Source organism: Ranitomeya imitator, chromosome 5 (genome assembly GCF_032444005.1).
Source record: "Ranitomeya imitator isolate aRanImi1 chromosome 5, aRanImi1.pri, whole genome shotgun sequence".
Lineage (NCBI taxonomy): Eukaryota > Metazoa > Chordata > Amphibia > Anura > Dendrobatidae > Ranitomeya > Ranitomeya imitator.
In genome coordinates, this window is record NC_091286.1 from 102,355,457 (window position 1) to 102,380,947 (window position 25,491).

General features: G+C 44.7%; 1 protein-coding gene across 3 annotated transcripts in view; it reads right to left on the bottom strand.

Moving 5' to 3' along the window:
- The window catches only part of NINL (ninein like), a 170,587-nt gene that overhangs the window by 84,980 nt on the left and 60,116 nt on the right, over nucleotides 1-25,491 (bottom strand). For all 3 annotated transcript variants that reach the window (XM_069768984.1, XM_069768985.1, XM_069768983.1), the window contains exons 3-4: nucleotides 13,553-13,655; nucleotides 12,804-12,970 (exon numbers count right to left, since the gene is read on the bottom strand). In XM_069768984.1, coding sequence (XP_069625085.1) covers nucleotides 12,804-12,970; nucleotides 13,553-13,655 — 270 coding nt within the window. The remainder of the gene's footprint in view (nucleotides 1-12,803; nucleotides 12,971-13,552; nucleotides 13,656-25,491) is intronic.

Here is a 25,491-nt window from a genome sequence, read left to right on the forward strand (position 1 = left end):
CGGTCGTCGCTTGCGCGAGCGTAAATCTGTGCACCATCTGGCGGTATTGTCTGAGAGTAAATCTGAGCCTATGCAGTGCGACAGGACTATGACTAAAGTAGAACGGCAAGAACACAGACGTCTGAACAGACTGTGTTTCTATTGTGGTGATTCTACTCATGCTATTTCTAATTGTCCTAAACGCACTAGGCGGTTCGATAGCTCTGCCGTTATTGGTACTGTACAGTCCAAATTCCTTTTGTCCATTACCTTAATGTGCTCTTTGTCATCGTATTCTGTCATGGCGTTTGTGGATTCAGGCGCTGCCCTGAATCTGATGGATTTGGATTATGCTAAACGTTGTGGATTTTTCTTGGAGCCTTTGCGGTGTCCTATTCCGTTGAGAGGAATTGATGCTACACCTTTGGCCAAGAATAAGCCTCAGTACTGGGCCCAGCTGACCATGTGCATGGCTCCTGCACATCAGGAAGTTATTCGCTTTCTGGTACTGCATAATTTGCATGATGTGGTCGTGTTGGGGTTGCCATGGCTACAAACCCATAATCCAGTATTGGATTGGAACTCTATGTCGGTAACCAGCTGGGGTTGTCAGGGAGTACATGGTGATGTTCCATTTTTGTCTATTTCGTCATCCATTCCTTCTGACATCCCAGAGTTCTTGTCGGACTTTCAGGATGTATTTGAAGAGTCCAAGTCTGATGCCCTACCTCCGCATAGGAATTGTGATTGTGCTATCGATTTGATTCCTGGTAGTAAATTCCCTAAGGGTCGTTTATTTAATTTGTCCGTACCTGAACACACCGCTATGCGCAGTTATGTGAAGGAGTCCCTGGAGAAGGGACATATTCGCCCATCGTCGTCACCATTGGGAGCAGGGTTCTTTTTTGTAGCCAAGAAGGATGGTTCGCTAAGACCGTGTATTGATTACCGCCTTCTTAATAAGATCACTGTTAAGTTTCAGTATCCCTTGCCATTGATTTCTGACTTGTTTGCTCGGATTAAGGGGGCTAGTTGGTTTACTAAGATTGATCTTCGTGGTGCGTATAATCTGGTGAGAATCAGGCAGGGAGATGAATGGAAAACGGCATTTAATACGCCCGAGGGTCATTTTGAGTATCTGGTGATGCCGTTTGGACTTGCCAATGCTCCATCTGTTTTTCAGTCTTTTATGCATGACATTTTCCGTGAGTATCTGGATAAATTCTTGATTGTTTACTTGGATGACATTTTGATCTTCTCAGATGATTGGGAGTCTCATGTGAAGCAAGTCAGAATGGTTTTCCAGGTACTGCGTGCTAATTCCTTGTTCGTGAAGGGATCAAAGTGTCTCTTCGGTGTGCAGAAAGTTTCATTTTTGGGGTTCATCTTTTCCCCTTCTACTATCGAGATGGATCCGGTTAAGGTTCAGGCCATCCAGGATTGGACTCAGCCGACATCTCTAAAAAGTCTGCAGAAATTCCTGGGCTTTGCTAATTTTTATCGTCGCTTCATCTGTAATTTTTCTAGCATTGCCAGACCATTGACCGATTTGACCAAGAAGGGTGCTGATTTGGTTAATTGGTCTTCTGCTGCCGTGGAAGCTTTTCAGGAGTTGAAGCGTCGTTTTTGCTGTGCCCCTGTGTTGTGTCAACCTGATGTTTCTCTTCCGTTCCAGGTCGAGGTTGATGCTTCGGAGATTGGTGCAGGGGCGGTTTTGTCACAGAGAGGTTCTGGTTGCTCAGTGTTCAAACCATGTGCTTTCTTTTCCAGGAAATTTTCTGCTGCTGAGCGTAATTATGATGTGGGCAACCGAGAGTTGCTGGCCATGAAGTGGGCATTCGAGGAGTGGCGTCATTGGCTTGAGGGTGCTAAGCATCGCGTGGTGGTTTGGACTGATCATAAGAACCTTACTTATCTTGAGTCTGCCAAGCGCTTGAATCCTAGACAGGCCCGTTGGTCGTTATTTTTTGCTCGTTTTGATTTTGTGATTTCATACCTTCCGGGCTCTAAAAATGTGAAGGCGGATGCTCTGTCTAGGAGTTTTGTGCCCGACTCTCCGGGGTTATCTGAGCCGGCGAGTATCCTCAAGGAAGGAGTCATTGTGTCTGCCATCTCCCCTGATTTGCGGAGAGTGTTGCAGAAATTTCAGGCTAATAAACCTGATCGTTGTCCGGCCGAGAAACTGTTCGTCCCTGATAGGTGGACTAGTAAAGTTATCTCTGAACTTCATTGTTCGGTGCTGGCCGGTCATCCAGGAATCTTTGGTACCAGGGAGTTGGTTGCTAGATCCTTCTGGTGGCCATCTCTGTCACGGGATGTGCGTGCTTTTGTGCAGTCCTGTGGAATTTGTGCTAGGGCTAAGCCCTGCTGTTCACGTGCCAGTGGGTTGCTTTTGCCCTTGCCGGTCCCGAAGAGGCCTTGGACACATATTTCGATGGATTTCATTTCTGACATTCCCGTTTCTCAAAAAATGTCGGTCATTTGGGTGGTCTGTGATCGCTTTTCTAAAATGGTCCATCTGGTGCCCTTGGTTAAGTTGCCTTCCTCCTCTGATTTGGTGCCTTTGTTCTTCCAGCATGTGGTTCGTTTACATGGCATTCCTGAGAATATTGTTTCTGACAGAGGTTCCCAGTTTGTCTCGAGGTTCTGGCGAGCCTTTTGTGGTAGGATGGGCATTGACCTATCTTTCTCCTCGGCCTTCCATCCTCAGACTAATGGCCAGACCGAACGAACCAATCAGACCTTGGAAACATATCTGAGATGTTTTGTTTCCGCTGACCAGGATGATTGGGTGTCATTTTTGCCGTTGGCTGAGTTCGCCCTTAATAATCGGGCCAGCTCGGCTACCTTGGTCTCTCCATTTTTCTGCAATTCTGGGTTCCATCCTCGTTTCTCTTCAGGACAGGTTGAGTCTTCGGACTGTCCTGGTGTGGATTCTGTGGTGGACAGGTTGCAGCAGATCTGGACTCAGGTAGTGGACAATTTGACCTTGTCCCAGGAGAAGGCTCAGCTTTTCGCTAATCGCAGACGCCGTGTGGGACCCCGACTTCGTGTTGGGGATCTGGTTTGGTTATCTTCTCGTCATATTCCTATGAAGGTTTCCTCTCCTAAATTTAAACCTCGTTTTATTGGTCCGTATAGGATTTCTGAGATTCTCAATCCGGTGTCTTTTCGTCTGACCCTCCCAGACTCCTTTTCCATACATAATGTATTCCATAGGTCGTTGTTGAGGAGATACTTGGCACCTATGGTTCCATCTGTGGAGCCTCCTGCCCCTGTTTTGGTGGAGGGGGAATTGGAGTATATTGTGGAGAAGATTTTGGATTCTCGTGTCTCTAGACGGAAACTCCAGTATCTGGTTAAATGGAAGGGTTATGCTCAGGAAGATAATTCCTGGGTTTTTGCCTCTGATGTCCATGCCCCAGATCTTGTTCGTGCCTTTCATGTGGCTCATCCTGGTCGGCCTGGGGGTTCTGGTGAGGGTTCGGTGACCCCTCCTCAAGGGGGGGGTACTGTTGTGAATTCTGTGGCTAAGTTCACTTCTGTGGTCACAAGTGGTATTGCAGTCTCTGGGCTTCCTCCCTCAGGTGTTTTGGTGAGCTGGTTGGCTGCCTTGCTATTTAGCTCCACCTGAGTCTGTCTTCCTTGCTCCTTGTCAATGTTCCAGTGTTGGATCTGAGCTACTGCATCTTTCCTTGGGCCTGCTGCTCTGCTAGATAAGTGCTTCTAGTTTGTTTTCTGTTTTTTCTGTCCAGCTTGCTATTAACTTTTGCTGGAAGCTCTGAGAAGCAAAGGGGTGCACCGCCGTGCTGTTAGTTCGGCACGGTGGGTCTTTTTGCCCCTTTGCGTGGTTTTCGTTTTAGGGTTTTTTGTAGACTGCATAGTTCTCTTTGCTATCCTCGCTCTGTCTAGAATATCGGGCCTCACTTTGCTGAATCTATTTCATCCCTACGTTTTGTCTTTTCATCTTGCTAACAGTCATTATATGTGGGGGGCTGCCTATTCCTTTGGGGTATTTCTCTGAGGTAAGTCAGGCTTGTATTTCTATCTTCAGGCTAGTCAGCTCCTCAGGCAGTGCCGAGTTGCATAGGTAGTGATAGGCGCAATCCACTGCTGCTTATAGTTGTGTGAGGATAGATCAGGTACTGCAGTCTACAGAGATTCCACGTCTCAGAGCTCGTCCTATTGTTTTTGGTTATTGCCAGATCTCTGTATGTGCGCTGATTACTGCACGCTGTGTTGCCTGATTGCCAGCCATAACAGTGTCCGCTAACGATGGAAATAATTTTTCATTCAAAAAGTCAAATGGCGCTCCTTCCCTTCCGAGCCTTACCATGTGCCCAAACAGTGGTTTACCTCCACATGTGAGGTATCAGTGTACTCAGGAGAAATTGCCCAACACATTTTAGGATCCATTTTATCCTGTTGCCCATGTGAAAATGAAAAAATTGAGGCTAAAAGAATTTTTTTGTGAAAAAAAAGTACTTTTTCATTTTTACGGATCAATTTGTGAAGCACCTGGGGGTTCAAAGTGCTCACTATGCATCTAGATAAGTTCCTTGGGGCGTCTAGTTTCCAAAATGGGGTCACTTGTGGGGGAGCTCCAATTTTTAGGCACACGGGTGCTCTCCAAACGTGACATGGTGTCCGCTAAAGAGTGGAGCCAATTTTTGATTCAAAAAGTCAAATGGCGCTCCTTCCCTTCCAAGCCCTGCCGTGCGCCCAAACAGTAGTTTACCCCCACATATGAGGTATCAGCGTACTCAGGACAAATTGGACAACAACTTTCGTGGTTCAGTTTCTCCTTTTACCATTGGGAAAATAAAAAAATTGTTGCTAAAAGATAATTTTTGTGACTAAAAAGTTAAATGTTCATTTTTTCCTTCCATGTTGCTTCTGCTGCTGTGAAGCACCTGAAGGGTTAATAAACTTCTTGAATGTGGTTTTGAGTACCTTGAGGGGTGCAGTTTTTAGAATGGTGTCACTTTTGGGTATTTTCAGCCATATAGACCCCTCAAACTGACTTCAAATGTGAGGTGGTCCCTAAAAAAAATGGTTTTGTAAATTTCGTTGTAAAAATGACAAATCGCTGGTCAAATGTTAACCCTTATAACTTCCTAACAAAAAAAAAATTTGTTTCCAAAATTGTGCTGATGTAAAGTAAACATGTGGGAAATGTTATTTATTAACTATTTTGTGTCACATATCTCTCTGGTTTAACAGAATAAAAATTCAAAATGTGAAAATTGCGAAATTTTCAAAATTTTCGCCAAATTTCCGTTTTTATCACAAATAAACGCAGAATTTATTGACCTAAATTTACCACTAACATGAAGCCCAATATGTCACGAAAAAACAATCTCAGAACCGCTAGGATCCGTTGAAGCGTTCCTGAGTTATTACCTCATAAAGGGACGCTGGTCAGAATTGCAAAAAACGGCCAGGTCATTAAGGTCAAAATAGGCTGGGTCATGAAGGGGTTATGAACGCAGCATGTCCTTACATTGCAGAAAAAACGCAAGGATAACGCAGGTGACCTGCCAGTGACCTCAGGTGCAGATTTGGTCAGGATTTTACCTGCATAAAATTCTGACCAAATCCTGATGCAATCCTGAACGTGGACACATACCCTAAGAACCATCTCAAGGAGGATCATAAGGGAATGGACAGCTTGTGACTTAAATATGAGTGTCTGAGCAACGGGTCTGAATACTCATGGCCATGTGACATTTCAGTTTTTCTTTTTTTTTAATTAAATTTGCAACAATTTCTACATTTCAGTTTTTTTTCAGTCAAGATGGGGTACTGAGTGTATTTTAATGAGAAACAAAAATGAACTTTTTTGATTTTACCAAATGGCTGCAATGAAACAGAGAATTAAAAATTTAAAGGGCTCTGAATACTTTCCGTTCCCCCTGTATATATAAAAAAAAATTACAATAATCAAAGCACGCTTATCTTGCTTATTCTGCAGCAGACAGTAGCTTTTCCGCTAAGTGGGAAAATGGTCTTAAAACCTCAGTTAGTACTCAGCTTTGCATCAATGGCGTATCAAATTATTATATGAATGGAGCATAGCCATCACTATCCTCAGGCATTGCTAGCAGAAGGACCTCAAACTCTGATGCAGAATCTGAAGGCAAGGCTGGCCTCACAAGCCTTTCTGGTATAGCCAGGGGCTACAGACTGAAGCAAACAGTCTGATAGGCATACATTGGATCCCAAACAATCCAGAAGCAGTGGTAAGCACATGGACTGTGAAATGTGGGCTTATGAAGCCAGACTAAAGCTGGGGCTACACATACACTTTGGCCTCAACAGGGGTCACGCAGACAAAGATTACTAAGTGACGCTGCCATACTGGAACATATTGCCGTTGAATAGCAGAAATCCCTTGGGAACCATGACAAGCAAGTAGAAAACAATCAGCCTCAGTTGGATTTGTTTTGGACTTCCTGGTCTCAGTACCCTAGAAGGCACAATATGACCCCATTCACGCGCATATAGCAATTTTTGGCCATGCAACCTGTATTGCGGCCAAAATTGCCGGCTAACCCCAACTTAAATCTGGGCAGCATCCCATGGTAACTAAATATCACCCAGCTTCCAAGCTCGGAGGTGACAATACCTCACAGCCTCTACTGCCATCTTGTGTTTAGAACGTCAAATGACAATGCCTGTAGACAACCGAATCAGCTGAATCCATAATACTGGGACCTGCAGACACTATAGATGCCTCCATATTCAGTAGAGAAGCGAATGCACACATGTAGTGAATTTTGGGGTACCTACAATATTGATAACTTTTTATTGCATTATTTGTGAGACATGCAGAAAACAAAAAGCGGCAATTATTTTATCATCACTTCCCCACAGAATATAAGTGATAACGATGGTGGGGGGGCGATCTCTAGTACCCATGCCAACTGGGAGAATGTGGACCTTTTATCCCCTTTTAGAATAGAGTGGCAGTGCATATGTCTGACTGCTGCTGCATTCATTCCTGAAGGCGCTGATGAGCAGTACGCTCTGCTTTTTCTGGAAGAACCATAGAAAATAGATAAAGTGGCGATTGGGGGTCTGACCTCCCATGCAGTCTTGCAACAGGAATAAGAAGACCCCATTTGGTTTTGCAATACAGCAGGACTACCACAATACACAAAAAAATGAAATCACACATTGCGGCATAAATATATATTGGAGCAGTGTCGCTGCGGTGGTGGTTAGCGCCCAACACTGCTCCTTTAAAGCAAAAGTTAGGGCCCCCTGAGAGACTCGCTGTGGCAGTGGCGTCATACAGTCTGATCAGACTGTTACATCAAGATCCTAATGAGCAGTTCTATATTTTTGCCTGCAGCATTAGAGCAATGTATGATTTGGGAAGTGCTGTCCGTTCTTTTTTGAGTACAGCACTACCACAATGTGAGGGCATAATGCACAGCAGTGCCAAAACGCCATTACTGTGCACATATTTCACCTTATGTCACTTAGAACCGATTCGGGGTGACATGAAGCCGTTTTCCATCTCTGCTCAGTCTTTTACGCTTAACATTTGTGAAAATGACAGATTAATGGCCACTTCTGACTAATAAAAAGCTAAAACTCTAAAAGGTATTAACAGATTAGGCTACATGCCCAAACGAGTATTGACACCTCTCCTGCCATCTGGTTGCTGCTTTCACACTAAATATTTTACACCTATTCTTCAGATTATTTTCTATGTGGAAAAACTGTAGACGCCTTTACAAAACAGGTAATTCTAAGACTGGCTCACAGGCCATTAATCACATAGGAGAAATGCAAACAGGAACGAGGAGTACATAGTGTATATCCTTCTGGACTATGCTGGGATAGCTCCCAATGCAATAACAGGTGGGGGAGGGGGATTAGTGCTTTTAGGCATGTGGGAAGGTGAAGAGATCCTAGCACTCGGTTATTTTTTTCAGAAATAGAAAAATGATTATAGTTTAGAGTCTGACCGGTTTCCAATGCATTGGCTTCCAATTAGTCAATAAACATGGCAGGGAGTGGGGCATTGTACTATGGAACATGCCATAGATCTGACACCACTCGCAGTACCTAAGAGAAGCTTTTCCATTAAAGATGCATGCTTCTCCCTAAACCACTAAAAAAAAAAAAAAAAAAGTTAAACTCCATCTTGCAGATACAGTGGAGCTGCAGATCGGTCACGTAATATTTGGCACTTAGAATGCAGAGACCAATACGGTCTGCTTAAATCGGTGGTCGGCTGCAGTGGTCATAGGCACATGTTAGATTGCAAACTAACGCTACAGAGAAGCAGTTTGTAATTCCCTATCAGGGCGAGATCACATTCTTTAGCTGTAGCTACAGTATTAGGACATATTCTTTATATGGGGTTGCCCATTTCAGAAAACGTATCCCTATAAGCACAGTTTAGTGACTTGGGCTTACCCTCCCTGGGTCCATCACTGAGCCTCCACTGCTACCTCGGTTTCCGTTGCTTGGCTGCAACTATGATGTCACGTCGACTTCGCTGCAGCCAATCACTGAGCTCAACAGTTCTGTCCATGTAAACGGCACAAACTGCTCAGAGCCACTGAGCTTAGTGATCGGCAGGTAGTGATGAGCGAGGACACTCGTTGCTCGGGTTTTCCTGAGCACGCTCAGGTGGTCTCAGAGTATTTGATAGTGCTCGGAAATTTAGTTTTCGTTGCCTCAGCTGCATGATTTACGGCTACTGGACAGCCTGAATACATGTGGGGGTTGCCGAATTCCTCACATGTATTCAGCCTGTCTAGCAGCTGCAAATCATGCAGCTGCGTGGACAAAAACTAAAATACTAGGAGTCGGAGACCACCCGAGCGTGCTTGGGAAACCCGAGCAACGAGTATACTCGCTAATCACTAATCGGCAGCTGTGATGTTGACGTGACGCCACTGCTGCAGCCAAACAACGGAGACTGAGCGATTACACCGCACTGGATCCCAGGAGAGTAAGCAAAGCCCAGTAGATGACCCCTCCTGACGCCACCTCTCTGATTTGTGTATTTGCATGGAGCATTAGAGTCCTAAGCAGCCTAGTGCATCGCTCCATAGATTACAGTAATGCTTTTAGGAATTGCTGTGCAGCATATTAATAGTGTATAATATACTAGTAATCTGTAAAATGCATCTCATGTTTTATTGATCCTTATTCTAATAAATGCCATGTTTGTGGATTCCTGTCCCCTATAGAAGCAGATGTTGCTGGCAAATGGCTTGATTTTCATGCATTTGCAACATAAAAAGTGGCAATTTTTTAAAGTTATTCCATGTTTTCCGAGCTGCCAGATCATTATTATTTAACTCATCCAGAGCTGCATTTACACGTTTGCTTGCGACTACACTGAACCAGCAGGGAACGTGAGGTCCAGCGTCCTCGGAGATACTAGTAGACCTCGGAGCTCATCTCTGGCTGAAAATAATGCAATTCAAGATGATAAAATCCACACAACAAGAGACAGCAGAGGTATTGAGTCCAAGTTCCCACAGTGAATATTTGCGGGATTTTGCAGATCTTACAGCGACAATTTAGGTTGCTTGCAATAAAAACGCATGTACGAAAAAAAAAATGTACTCAAAAATGTTTTTCTTCTATTGTGTTTTTTTCTCTCATTTTCTCTTCTCATATTTCAACTGCATTTCCATTGTGGAAAGCCATTCAATGCTTTTTTTTTTTTTTTTACCTGCAGATTACAGTTACGTCCATATATATTTGGACAGAGACAACATTTTTCTAATTTTGGTTATAGACATTACCACAATGAAATTTAAACAAAACAATTCAGATGCAGTTGAAGTTCAGACTTTCAGCTTTCATTTGAGGGTATCCACATTAAAATTGGATGAAAGGTTTAGGAGTTTCAGCTCCTTAACATGTGCCACCCTGTTTTTAAAGAGACCAAAAGTAATTGGACAATTGACTTCAAGGCTATTTCATGGACAGGTGTGGGTAATCCCTTTGTCATGTCATTCTCAATTAAGCAGATAAAAGGCCTGGAGTTGATTTGAGGTGTGGTGCTTGCATTTGGAAGGTTTTGCTGTGAAGTAAACATGTGGTCAAAGGAGCTCTCCATGCAGGTGAAACAAGCCATCCTCAAGCTGCGAAAACAGAAAAAACCCATCTGAGAAATTAATTTGCTACAATATTAGGAGTGGCAAAATCTACAGTTTGGTACATCCTGAGAAAGAAAGAAAGCACTGGTGAACTCATCAATGCAAAAAGACCTGAGCACCCACGGAATACAACAGAGGTGGATGATCGCAGAATAATCTCCATGGTGAAGAGAAACCCCTTCACAACAGCCAACCAAGTGAACAACACTCTCCAGGAGGACGGCGTATCAATATCCAAATCTACCATAAAGAGAAGAATGCATGAAAGTAAATACAGAGGGTTCACTGCACGGTGCAAGCCACTCATAAGCATCAAGAATAAAAAGGCTAGACTGGACTTTGCTAAAAAAACATCTAAAAAAGCCAGCACAGTTCTGGAAGAACATTCTTTGGACAGATGAAACCAAGATCAACCTCTACCAGAATGATGGAAAGAGAAAAGTATGGCGAAGGCGTGGTACAGTTTATGCTCCAAAGCATACCACATCACCTGTAAAACACGGCGGAGGCAGTGTGATGGCTTGGGCATGCATGGCTGCCAGTGGCACTGGGTCACTAGTGTTTATTGATGATGTGACACAGGACAGAAGCAGCCGAATGAATTCTGAGGTATTCAGAGCCATACTGAGTGCTCAGATCCAGCCAAATGCAGCCAAACTGATTGCTCGTCATTTCATACTACAGATGGACAATGACCCAAAACATAAAGCCAAAGCAACCCAGGAGTTTATTAAAGCAAAGAAGAGGAATATTCTTAAATGGCCAAGTCAGTCACCTGATCTCAACCCAATTGAGCAGCATTTCACTTGTTAAAGACTAAACTTCAGACAGAAAGGCCCACAAACAAACAGCAACTGAAAACCACCGCAGTGAAGGCCTGGCAGAGCATCAAAAAGTAAGAAACAAGTCTTGAACTCATGGACATCACCAGTCACTGCCAACAAAGGTTTTTCAACCAAGTACTGAAAATTAACATTTTATTTAAAATTATTGAATCTGTCCAATTACTTTTGGTCCCTTTAAAAACAGGGTGGCACATGCTAAGGAGCTGAAACTCCTAAACCCTTCATCCAATTTTAATGTGGATACCGTCAAATGAAAGCTGAAAGTCTGAACTTCAACTGCATCTGAATTGTTTTGTTTACAATTCATTGTGGTAATGTCTATAACCAAAATGAGAAAAATGTTGTATCTGTCCAAATATATATGGACGTAACTGTATAGTCATCTCATTCACGTTTTTGGGGAAAGTCCACAAATCAAATAAAACACCTATTGACTGTAATAGAAACAGACACGTTGTGGATTTCAAAAACGCACTGGGGGTCAATTTACTCTGCGTAATAAAAAATAAATAATAAAAAAAAAAGCAGCGGGTATGAGATTTCTATAAATCCCATCCACTTAGCTGGAACTGTAAGGCCTTGTTAGAGCAGTGTTTGGTCAGTATTTTACCTCAGTATTTGTAAGCCAAAACCAGGAGTGGGTGATAAATACAGAAGTGATGACGGGTTTCTATTATACTTTTCCTCTGACTGTCCCACTCCTGGTTTGGTTTACAAATTATATATAATATACGGTAATATACCGAGGTAAAAAAAAAAAAACCCTCACCAAATACTCATGTGTGCACGTTACATCTCACAGATCCCATGCCGACAGTTTACACATACCCAGCATTCCCTGAAGAGTAACCGTTTCCTTGCTGACAGTTGCCAGTATCGGAGGCATGTGACTAGGGAAACAGTACGTTGTAGCGCATGGCCAGGGTCAGGCAGACAGGTTATGGCTCTGTACCGGACAGCCGTACCCATCTCTGTCCTGCCTCAGAGGTCACCCAGAGATGCCATTTTCCTGACATGAGTAAGGGTAAGTTCACACACGGCTTTATTGCAGCTTTTTTTTTCTGCAGCAAAACCTGATCTTCGCAGGAAAGAAGCTGTGTCAAAAACGCAGGTTTAGCTGCGTTTTTTGGTGCGTATTTGATGCGGGTTTTTTTTTGGTGCGTTTTTTTCTCTCTCTTTGTCCATGCTAATGTCCTTGGGTTTTCAGCAGCAAAAAACGCAGAAAATAATGATACCTGTGCTGCTTTTTTTTTTTCAACACCCATTCAAGTCAATGGATGAAAAAAAACGCAGCAAAAACGCTGAAACAAGTGACATGCTCTATGTCGAAAAAACGCAGCAAAGCACAAAATACTGATCAAACAAAAAAAACAATGTGTGTGCATGAGATTTCTGAAATCTCATAGGCTTTGCTGGTATTGTAAAAAGCAGCTAAAAATTTGCATTAAAAAACGCAGCAAAAAATGCCCTGTGTAAACTTACCCTAAGGCTTCATTACCTGCAGACCTTTCTCTAGGCTCTAGTAATAACCTGCTGCGCATCCCTCATACTTCAGTTTCTCCCTCGTGTGGGCATAGGTTGTGCTGTGGCGAGTCTGTTGTGGCCCAGGCGCCCCGTCAGCAGCAGTGTCACCGCACACATTCAGCGCTGCCGCACTTCTCTCCTAAAATCAATGTATTTGATCGATCCTGAGGTTCCCAAAAGGCAAATTAATCTCATTTGTTGAACTGCTCAGCCCTGCATTTACTTAAAGACTTCTATTTTCTTGGACTAAAAGCAGATATCACAATAAGACGTCCTGCGCCTTGAAGTGGCGAATTCTCCTGCAATGAAGGATTCCTACCTCTACACTCTCCAATGACGACGACCGTCTCAGCTGACTTTTCCTCTGGTCCTTGTCATGCAAATACTTGTTGGCTTCATTTTCGACAGCTTCTCGCTCAGGATGTGTACGGCGGCCATATCTCTTGTTCCCCTTCACAAGTTTAGGTTGTGCCTCCTCAGCAATTACTACATTTACAAAAAAAAGGAAAAATTGTAGAAAATGCAAAAAAAAAAATCGCACCAAAATAATCATCTTCATAACATAACTGCATAGTGGCTGCGGGCGGGTACTAAATATCTGCCCCTACTCAATGCACAGGGGTGGAGCTGCAGTACCACACTGTGGCCACTAGGCAGTTGACGGAGCTGCACATTCACACACTGCAACTGATGACATCCGGCCAGCGCTGCATCGGGAACAGTAGATCAGCGGAGGGTGCAGGAGTCGTACTCCAGCCAATCTGGTATTGAGGACTCGTTTTTTCAATAGGTCATCAATACTATAAATTCTGTACAACCTCTTTAAAGATCATGTAACTTAATTCTGGGAGGAACATTAGTATTTATATACCACATAGGCTACGCATATAGATATAGTATACTTTGAGAAGTTAGGTTTAGATGATGCCTCACCTCACTATCGGCTACATCGCCACCTACTGTCAAAAATGAGTGAACTACTATACACTGGCACATATCTAGTAACCATTTCTTGTACCGTACATTATACAATATAGTACAAAAGATAAACTGAAGTAATGGTCTTACCAGGCTCTAAATAACTACTTTCATCATCATCATCGGAGATGCTGATGTTGATAGTTGATGACAGGACAGCTACAAATCCCTCTTTAAATTCTTCAAAATTCACCTAAAGAAAATATAACATTATCTCAAGAAGTACTGTATGAACGGGGAAAGCTGATTTAAGGAGTAATGATATTTTATCTAAAGGGTGCAGTCAGACGGCCGCATTACTTGCACGAGGATCCCATCACAATCCTCGGACTGGCTGTCGGCTCTCCTGACATGAGCGTGACAGCATGTATATCTATGGAGCAGTCACACTCCGGTCAGAAGAGCCGACAGCCAGTCTGAGGATTGTGATCATCGCATGAGTAATAGCCGTCTGACTGTGCCCTAAAAGAGGTTTTACCCCAAATACAACTTCAAATCTATCCAAAGCATAAGGTAGGTGTGTGATGAGTGGCAGTCGTATCACTGGGACCAGGCCAATCATCAAAAAATTGGGTCATGTGTCTTCTGTTTAAATGGGGTAGTGGTCACACATGGTAGTATTGCGGCTTCATTAAACTTCTGTAGGACTGATGGAGACAGATGAGCGCTGAATTTGGCTCTGTCAGTCCCATAAAGCTGGGTTCACATTGCGCTAATAGCAGCCCGTTAAACACATACGTTATCGGGTTGCTGTTAACGCAAGTGCCGTTATGGCAGCACGCTAGCGCAGATAGAGCATCTGCTAGCTCTATCTGCGCTAGCAGTGACGGACCCGGAAACGCTGCAGCCCGCGTCTCGGGGTCCGTCACTCAATGACGGCACATGGCTAGCGCACGCCCATTGTGGGCGTGCGCTAGCGATGCGTCTGACATTGCATTCAATGGCGGCGTTACCGGACTGCGTTACGCCGCGGTGTAACGTAGTCCATCTAACGGACTGGGGGGACGCAATGTGAACGCAGCCTAACCTATTATGTATGCCCGGAGGAAAAACTGAGCATCGATGAACAATAAATCAACTTTATTCAAAAGCTACACATAACATATAATAACATTTCAAATATATTCAGGTAATATGAACAAAGATGACTGTGAATGATAAGCTGAAAACATAACCCCATACCCTTATTCCCTCTCCCTATGATATAAACCCAGATGGGTGTATATCCTACCCCTGCCCACCCTCCCCCAATAGACTAAGGGAGGGAAAAGAGAGGAAAGTAACACACTGAACACGAATAAGACTCACAATGAAGTCACACGTGTGTCCACCCGAATAAACATGGACCCCCATGTGCCATGTAAAACAGTATCTAGGGAACCCATAGAGCACCAAAAATCATAAGGCTGACATGGGGATAATACCAAAATTATACCGGTCTAGGGGCAAATGGAGAAGGTTTCAGTGTCACTAACCTCACCGGTAAGCACCGATGTGCACACAGGTGCCATAGCTGCTGGCAGTACAACACACAAGTAAAAAGATCATAAATCGCCAGCGAAATAACAGGGGCTTACCATATACTAGGGCAGGGTGGAGGGGCAGTCGGGAGGTGGTCCCCGACGCGCGTTTCGCGGCTGCAGATCGCCGCTTTCTCAAGGGGATAGCTATGAGATGCTCTGGAGGACCTTGAAGTAGCCCCTGACCTGGGTCACATGGCTCCCAGCAGCCAATGACAGTAGCGCTAGCGGCGCATGCGCACTGCGTCCAGCAGGTCCCGGCAGTGCAAACAGGCGTCACAGCCAGCCCGCAGATGCAGGGAAAGCCCCCAATCTGCAAACGAGCCACACAGACGCCCGTGCACACCGGGAGAAGGCGGCACACAGTGCGATGCGCACTGCCACTGACATTAATACAGAGAGGTAATTATAGGCAGTCAGATGAAAATACACCTGGTCCTAAGTCCGCCCGCCTCACCCCCCCAGATCAAATAAAGACACCCATCAGACTCCCATCCCACAAATCACATATATGGGACAAGAAGACATACACAGAAAAACAAAATTTGTTTGAAAAGGTCATAAAGAATGTAAAAAGACATAAAAAATAAACAAGTACGGTAATATAATTTCCGCACGATGGTTTGACTGATACGGCCCACTTGTTCATTGTTTCATGCATATATAGTCCACGAATGCTGGATAGGGAACATTATGTTCACTTGCGCCGTGATGACAGTCCATGGGGTCTTTCCATCATGGGAGATATGATCATAGGAGTTAACAGGGCCACAGGGCAATACAACAAGGAACACCTCAAGGCATCACATCACTCCGGTTCACTATTAATATGAATATGTAGAAAAAAACACATGTTAAAATACATAATAAAAATTATTAAAACACCATAAAAACAACCACCCGACTACAAACGGGTATGGGAGACCAGGCAGTGAGGATTATAGATACCGTGCTAGCCTCAGGAGCGCTTAGGAGGTACATAGTACAGAGAAATACACCAAGAGCAGAGAGAAGGGGGCCCCAATCATAGAAAGGAGGAAAAGCTCAACGCCTCATTGAGGCCATTTGGTGCCAAAGTGCCCAATTGCACTATCCATTTTGTTTCTTTTTGTGCCAATAGTTTCTTATTGTCCCCACCCCGAACTCCCAGATGTAAAACATCAATACCCCTCACCTTTAATAATTTCGCATCACATTTGTGATGCAATCTAAAATGGCGGGGTATTGATTTGAGTTCAGCAATGTCAGGCACTGTCCTGGCCGCACCAATGTCCCGCACATGCTCACGAACCCTGACTCTTAATTCCAGAGTGGTTAAACCCACGTACACCATAGGACACGGGCACGTGGCATAATAAACCACGTTGGTTGTACCACAGGAAATCCATTCTCTAATGTCATATTTTTTCATCCCATCCGTGGACATAAAACTCGAGCATCGCAGGACATTGGTGCAGGCAAGACAGTGCCCACAGGGGAAACATCCCACATTAGGTCCCCTTGTTCCAAATGGGTTGTTCGGGGTGGGGACGTAATGGCTACGCACCAATAAATCATTTAAATTTCTACACCTCCTTGATGTCATCTGTGGATTGGGACCAAGGGAGGCCGCCAGGGAGGGCTCAGTCTTCAAAACCGACCAATGTTTAGCAAGGATGGAGCGCATATTGCCCCATTCGTGATTGTAGGTTGAGATAAAACGAATGGGAGTGGCCACATCCCTGCCAATCCTCTTGGTTGACGGATGTAAGAGAGTCTCACGTGGGGTTCTTCTGGCGCGATCATAGCCGTGTTTAATACATCGTCGGCTATAACCACGGGCCAGAAAACGATCTTTCAGATCAGAGGCCTGTGCCTCAAATCTGGGCTCGGAGGAACAGATTCGCCGCATCCTGAGGAACTGTCCGACCGGGACGGCCCTCACTGTGGATGGGTCATGTGCTGACGACGCATGTAAAAGCGAATTGACGGAGGTCGATTTTCTGAAGACATCCGCCTGGATACGCCGAAGGTGATCGACCTCCAGGCGGATGTCCAGAAAATCGACCGCAACACCACTATACACATATGTCAATTTTATATTAAACATATTGTTGTTCAGAGTACCCATAAAGTCCTCGAGCTGCCGGACGGTCCCGTCCCACAAAAAGAAAATATCATCAATGAAGCGATACCAGCACAGCACATGGGAGGCGGCCCGCGGGCCCTCGTCGCCAAAAACGAATCTCTCCCAGTAACCCAGGAAGAGATTAGCGTACGAGGGCGCACAGGCTGCACCCATGGCTGTGCCACGCCTCTGTAAATAAAAAACGTCTTTAAAGACAAAAAAGTTGTGGGTAAGGACATAGTCCAGCAGCTCGAGGACTAATCCACATAGTGGGCCGTCCAGGTCGGAGGTCCCCAGAAAGAAGCGAGCCGCCTCCAAGCCGTGAGAATGCTCTATACAGGTATATAACCCCTCCACGTCAGCAGTGACGAGGAGGGTAGTGTCGTCCACAAGGATGCCATCAACCCGCGCCAGGACGTCCGTCGTGTCCCGAATATATGATGGTAAGATTTGCACCAGGGGTTTTAGGTAGAAATCTATGAAACGACACACTTGGTCACATAGACCCCCAATGCCGGACACAATAGGACGCCCCGGGGGGTTGAGGGCATCCTTGTGGACTTTAGGTAATAAATAAAATGTTGGAGTTCTGGGGGACCTGACCATCAGACCCTCAAACACATTTTTGGGGATAACATCCCCCTCCAAGGCACCAACAAGAATCCTCTCTAGCTCCCGCAAGTAAATGCCCATCGGGTTGAAGGACAGCCTGAGGTAGGTGCCTGAGTCTCGGAGCTGGCGAAATGCCTCCCGCTCATATTTATCGCTCGGCCAGACCACAATGTTCCCCCCCTTGTCCGCCGGCTTGAAAACAACATCCGGCATTGATTGCAACTGAGCAATTGCCTGCCGTTGTTTGGCAGTTAGATTATCAGCAATCCGCCGAGTTGATAGCCTTTTGAAATCATCACCAACCAATTTAGTAAATATTTCAACCGCCGGACTTAAGGACAAGGGGGGGAACCTTGCGGATCTGGGCAAGACGGAAGAGGGGAACCTACCAGTACTCGGAGACTCCTGCTCCTCAAGCAAATCCTCCAAATCCCGAAGTGCCTGTGCCTCAATCTCACTCATAGGCTGTAATATAGAGTTTTTAGCATGTAATTTTTTGAAGATTAGCTTGCGGGAAAACAAGTGGAGGTCCTTGAGGGCTGTAAAGTAATCAAATGAATTAGTCGGGGAAAAAGTCAGGCCCCTACTCAGAACGTCCAACTGAGACTCAGTGAGAACATGTGTAGATAAATTCAATACCTGGAGACCTCCCTGGCGACCACCGCGAGCCACGGCTCCCCCAACTCCCTTGCTCCTGGTGTGCTGTCTGGTGGCCATCCTTTTGTCATTGGACTCAGATGTAGAAGCCTGTTCAGATTGAGACATGTTGGGCCTCATATCTTCATCATGGTTGGATCTACCCGACACAGCTGAGGTGGATCTAGATCGGGAGTAGGAAGTATGCCTAGATCTCGGGCGTGATCGGCCCCATGGATTCCGCCATCTATAGACCCTGGATTGCTGTTTATCCTTGATATCTCGATTAAATTTTTTTGTTTTAGTAGTTTGGATGTCATGGGCCCACCTCTGTAGGTCCGCATCAATTTCCTCATTCAGTTTCTTTAGTGCGTCACTTGGCATGTCCTTCTGCAAACACACCTGTAGACTGTCAATTTCTTTCTCCATTAGTTCAAGGGATTCATGGTTCATCTGTTTCAGTAGAACCATGAACCCCTTGGAGCAAGTATTAGTCAGTTCTTCCCAATTGTCTTTAAACCTGTCGTCCAGGATTGGGAATGACGGGAAAACCTGGATGCGGAGCGTCGAGCTGCTGGACTATGTCCTTACCCACAACTTTTTTGTCTTTAAAGACGTTTTTTATTTACAGAGGCGTGGCACAGCCATGGGTGCGGCCTGTGCGCCCTCGTACGCTAATCTCTTCCTGGGTTACTGGGAGAGATTCATTTTTGGCGACGAGGGCCCGCGGGCCGCCTCCCATGTGCTGTGCTGGTATCGCTTCATTGATGATATTTTCTTTTTGTGGGACGGGACCGTCCGGCAGCTCGAGGACTTTATGGGTACTCTGAACAACAATATGTTTAATATAAAATTGACATATGTGTATAGTGGTGTTGCGGTCGATTTTCTGGACATCCGCCTGGAGGTCGATCACCTTCGGCGTATCCAGGCGGATGTCTTCAGAAAATCGACCTCCGTCAATTCGCTTTTACATGCGTCGTCAGCACATGACCCATCCACAGTGAGGGCCGTCCCGGTCGGACAGTTCCTCAGGATGCGGCGAATCTGTTCCTCCGAGCCCAGATTTGAGGCACAGGCCTCTGATCTGAAAGATCGTTTTCTGGCCCGTGGTTATAGCCGACGATGTATTAAACACGGCTATGATCGCGCCAGAAGAACCCCACGTGAGACTCTCTTACATCCGTCAACCAAGAGGATTGGCAGGGATGTGGCCACTCCCATTCGTTTTATCTCAACCTACAATCACGAATGGGGCAATATGCGCTCCATCCTTGCTAAACATTGGTCGGTTTTGAAGACGGAGCCCTCCCTGGCGGCCTCCCTTGGTCCCAATCCACAGATGACATCAAGGAGGTGTAGAAATTTAAATGATTTATTGGTGCGTAGCCATTACGTCCCCACCCCGAACAACCCATTTGGAACAAGGGGACCTAATGTGGGATGTTTCCCCTGTGGGCACTGTCTTGCCTGCACCAATGTCCTGCGATGCTCGAGTTTTATGTCCACGGATGGGATGAAAAAATATGACATTAGAGAATGGATTTCCTGTGGTACAACCAACGTGGTTTATTATGCCACGTGCCCGTGTCCTATGGTGTACGTGGGTTTAACCACTCGGGAATTAAGAGTCAGGGTTCGTGAGCATGTGCGGGACATTGGTGTGGCCAGGACAGTGCCTGACATTGCTGAACTCAAATCAATACCCCGCCATTTTAGATTGCATCACAAATGTGATGCGAAATTATTAAAGGTGAGGGGTATTGATGTTTTACATCTGGGAGTTCGGGGTGGGGACAATAAGAAACTATTGGCACAAAAAGAAACAAAATGGATAGTGCAATTGGGCACTTTGGCACCAAATGGCCTCAATGAGGCGTTGAGCTTTTCCTCCTTTCTATGATTGGGGCCCCCTTCTCTCTGCTCTTGGTGTATTTCTCTGTACTATGTACCTCCTAAGCGCTCCTGAGGCTAGCACGGTATCTATAATCCTCACTGCCTGGTCTCCCATACCCGTTTGTAGTCGGGTGGTTGTTTTTATGGTGTTTTAATAATTTTTATTATGTATTTTAACATGTGTTTTTTTCTACATATTCATATTAATAGTGAACCGGAGTGATGTGATGCCTTGAGGTGTTCCTTGTTGTATTGCCCTGTGGCCCTGTTAACTCCTATGATCATATCTCCCATGATGGAAAGACCCCATGGACTGTCATCACGGCGCAAGTGAACATAATGTTCCCTATCCAGCATTCGTGGACTATATATGCATGAAACAATGAACAAGTGGGCCGTATCAGTCAAACCATCGTGCGGAAATTATATTACTTGTTTATTTTTTATGTCTTTTTACATTCTTTATGACCTTTTCAAACAAATTTTGTTTTTCTGTGTATGTCTTCTTGTCCCATATATGTGATTTGTGGGATGGGAGTCTGATGGGTGTCTTTATTTGATCTGGGGGGGTGAGGCGGGCGGACTTAGGACCAGGTGTATTTTCATCTGACTGCCTATAATTACCTCTCTGTATTAATGTCAGTGGCAGTGCGCATCGCACTGTGTGCCGCCTTCTCCCGGTGTGCACGGGCGTCTGTGTGGCTCGTTTGCAGATTGGGGGCTTTCCCTGCATCTGCGGGCTGGCTGTGACGCCTGTTTGCACTGCCGGGACCTGCTGGACGCAGTGCGCATGCGCCGCTAGCGCTACTGTCATTGGCTGCTGGGAGCCATGTGACCCAGGTCAGGGGCTACTTCAAGGTCCTCCAGAGCATCTCATAGCTATCCCCTTGAGAAAGCGGCGATCTGCAGCCGCGAAACGCGCGTCGGGGACCACCTCCCGACTGCCCCTCCACCCTGCCCTAGTATATGGTAAGCCCCTGTTATTTCGCTGGCGATTTATGATCTTTTTTACTTGTGTGTTGTACTGCCAGCAGCTATGGCACCTGTGTGCACATCGGTGCTTACCGGTGAGGTTAGTGACACTGAAACCTTCTCCATTTGCCCCTAGACCGGTATAATTTTGGTATTATCCCCATGTCAGCCTTATGATTTTTGGTGCTCTATGGGTTCCCTAGATACTGTTTTACATGGCACATGGGGGTCCATGTTTATTCGGGTGGACACACGTGTGACTTCATTGTGAGTCTTATTCGTGTTCAGTGTGTTACTTTCCTCTCTTTTCCCTCCCTTAGTCTATTGGGGGAGGGTGGGCAGGGGTAGGATATACACCCATCTGGGTTTATATCATAGGGAGAGGGAATAAGGGTATGGGGTTATGTTTTCAGCTTATCATTCACAGTCATCTTTGTTCATATTACCTGAATATATTTGAAATGTTATTATATGTTATGTGTAGCTTTTGAATAAAGTTGATTTATTGTTCATCGATGCTCAGTTTTTCCTCCGGGCATACATAATTTGTTTTGAGCAGATAGAGTGAGTTCGGATTTTCTTGGTGTTATTTTCACCAGGAATCCGTTTTCTCACATTATATACATGGGATTCTTGTTCTCAGCCTAACCTATTAGTAGAATGTCAGCACTCATGCACCACTGCTGCTCCATTTAAAGTGAATCTGACATCAGGTTTTTGCCACCTAATCTGAAATCAGCATAAAGAGACAGAGACTTGGATTACTGTGACTTACTAACTTACTGTGTCACTTGCTGTAGTTTTGATAAAAATCACAGTTTTATCTGCAGGAGTTTATCACTAGAGAGGACTAGTAAACCTGCTGCAAGGTTGTCCTCCATATTTGTGAGCTCTGTATAACCCCCTACCACTGATTGGCAGCTTTCTGCCTTTGCACAGTGTACACAGAAAGCTGCCCATCATTGGTGTGGGTGGTGTTATAAAGTGCACAGCATTCAGAGACCTGCTAGATCTGCAGCAGAGAAAACACAAATGTTATCAAAATGACAGCAAATAGCCCAGTAAGTGTTAATACATTTCTGGAATCAGGGTGTCTGCCCCTACATTATGCTGCCCTCAGATGAGATAGAAAAAAAACCCTGGCGACAGAATCTCTTTAACCCCTTTTGCGACATCGGGCATAATAGTACGCCGATGTTGGACTCCCTCCTCCGGCGGTGAGCCCACATCTTTCCCGTGACATGTCAGCTGTTTTGAACAGCTTGTGTCCGGAATATCTGCGGGTGGAATCGCGATCCACCAGCGGCTATTAACCCGTTAAATACCGTGACCCATGTCACATGATCGCGGGTCACTGGTGGGTTGGCATGACAACCAGAGGTCTCCTGGAGACCTTCATGTTGTCAATGCCGACTTGCTGTGAGCGCCGCCCAGTGGTCGGTGCTCATAGCAAGAGAGTAAGGCCGGGATAATAATAAATAAATAATCTTTATTTTTATATAGCGCTAACATATTCCGCAGCGCTTTACAGTTTGGCACACATTATCATCACTGTCCCTGATGGGGCTCACAATCTAGAATCCCTATCAGTATGTCTTTGGAATGTGGGAGGAAACCGGAGAACCCGGAGGAAACCCACGCAAACACGGAGAGAACATACAAACTCTTTGCAGATGTTGTCCTAGGTGGGATTAGAACCCAGGACCCCAGCGCTGCAAGGCTGCAGAGCTATCCACTGTGCCACTGTGCTGCCCATATCACAGGGATCACACATACGCGTGATACGACCAAGTCTCGCAGGTGAAATCCCTCCTCTGGCGCCGGCACTTGGGAGTGGAGCGTGCGACTCCATGTATTGCTGTGCGGCTGCACGCTCCGCTCCGGAGTGCCGGCGCCAGAGCTGGGTTTTCACCTGCGAGACTCAGCCGTATCTCGCGTATGTGTGATCCCGGCCTAATTCAGCTACATATAGGCAAACTGATCATAGTCTCTATGTAGCTGAGCCGATCGGGTTAAGGCAGCTTCCAGCCTCGAATGGAGACTATTGAAGCATGCCAAAAATTTGAAAAAAAATGTTTTTTATAAAAAAAAAAAAAAAAAAAAAAAGTTCAAATCACCCCACTTTTGTCGGGTTCAAAATAAAAAAATCAAACACATATTTGGTATTGCCACGTTCAGAATCGCCCAATTATCAATAAAAAAAGGATTAACCTGATTGTTAAATGGCATAGCAAGAAAGAAAAAGTCAAAACGCCAGAATTACTTTTTTTGGTTGCCGCGACATTGCATTAAAATGCAATAACGGGAGATCAAAAGATCGCATCTGCACCAAAATGGTATCATAAAAAATGGCAGCTCAGTTTGCAAAAAATAAGCCCTCACCCAACCTGAGATCACGAAAAATGGAGACACTACGGGTATCAGAAAATGGCGCAATTTTTATTTTATTTTTTTTTTTTTTTTTTTTTACAAAAAGTTAGGAATTTGTTTCACCACTTAGATAAAAGAAAACCTAGACATGTTTGGTGTCTATGAACTCGTAATGACCTGGAGAATCATAATGGCAGGTCAGTTTAAAACATTTAGTGAACCTAGTAAAAAAGCCAAACAAAAAAAACAGTGAGGGATTGCACTTTTTTTGCAATTTCACCGCACTTGGAATTTTTTCCCGCTTCCTAGTACAAGACATGGATAAAACCAATGGTGTCATTCAAAAGTACAACTCGTCCTGCAAAAACAAGCCCTCACATGGCTATATTCACAACAAAAAAAAAAAAAAAAAGTTGTGGCTCTGGGAAAAAGGGGAGCAAAAAATGAAAATGCAAAACCAAAAATACTTCTGGTAGATAAGGGGTTAAACCGGTCTATTGGTACCTCGGTTCTTGTAATCAGTGGGAGTCCAAGGGGTTGAACCCCAAGTTATGACACACATTTCCTATCATGTGAAGAAGTTGTGATCTTACAGTAGTTCAACTCCTTTAACCCCTTCATGGCCCAGCCTATTTTGACCTTAAAGACCTTGCCGTTTTTTGCAATTCTGACCAGTGTCCCTTTATGAGGTAATAACTCAGGAACGCTTCAACGGATCCTAGCGGTTCTGAGATTGTTTTTTCGTGACATATTGGGCTTCATGTTAGTGGTAAATTTAGGTCAATAAATTCTGCGTTTATTTGTGATAAAAACGGAAATTTGGCGAAAATTTTGAAAATTTCGCAATTTTCACATTTTGAATTTTTATTCTGTTAAACCAGAGAGATATGTGACACAAAATAGTTAATAAATAACATTTCCCACATGTTTACTTTACATCAGCACAATTTTGGAAACAAAATTTTTTTTTGTTAGGAAGTTATAAGGGTTAAAATTTGACCAGCGATTTGTCATTTTTACAACGAAATTTACAAAACCATTTTTTTTAGGGACCACCTCACATTTGAAGTCAGTTTGAGGGGTCTATATGGCTGAAAATACCCAAAAGTGACACCATTCTAAAAACTGCACCCCTCAAGGTACTCAAAACCACATTCAAGAAGTTTATTAACCCTTCAGTTGCTTCACAGCAGCAGAAGCAACATGGAAGGAAAAAATGAACATTTAACTTTTTAGTCACAAAAATTATCTTTTAGCAACAATTTTTTTATTTTCCCAATGGTAAAAGGAGAAACTGAACCACGAAAGTTGTTGTCCAATTTGTCCTGAGTACGCTGATACCTCATATGTGGGGGTAAACCACTGTTTGGGCGCACGGCAGGGCTTGGAAGGGAAGGAGCGCCATTTGACTTTTTGAATCAAAAATTGGCTCCACTCTTTAGCGGACACCATGTCACGTTTGGAGAGCCCCCGTGTGCCTAAAAATTGGAGCTCCCCCACAAGTGACCCCATTTTGGAAACTAGACGCCCCAAGGAACTTATCTAGATGCATAGTGAGCACTTTGAACCCCCAGGTGCTTCACAAATTGATCCGTAAAAATGAAAAAGTACTTTTTTTTCACAAAAAAATTCTTTTAGCCTCAATTTTTTCATTTTCACATGGGCAACAGGATAAAATGGATCCTAAAATGTGTTGGGCAATTTCTCCTGAGTACACCAATACCTCACATGTGGGGGTAAACCACTGTTTGGGCACATGGTAAGGCTCGGAAGGGAAGGCGTGCCATTTGACTTTTTGAATGGAAAATTAGCTCCAATTGTTACCGGACACCATGTCGCGTTTGGAGAGCCCCTGTGTGCCTAAACATTGGAGCTCCCCCACAAGTGACCCCATTTTGGAAACTAGACCCCCCAAG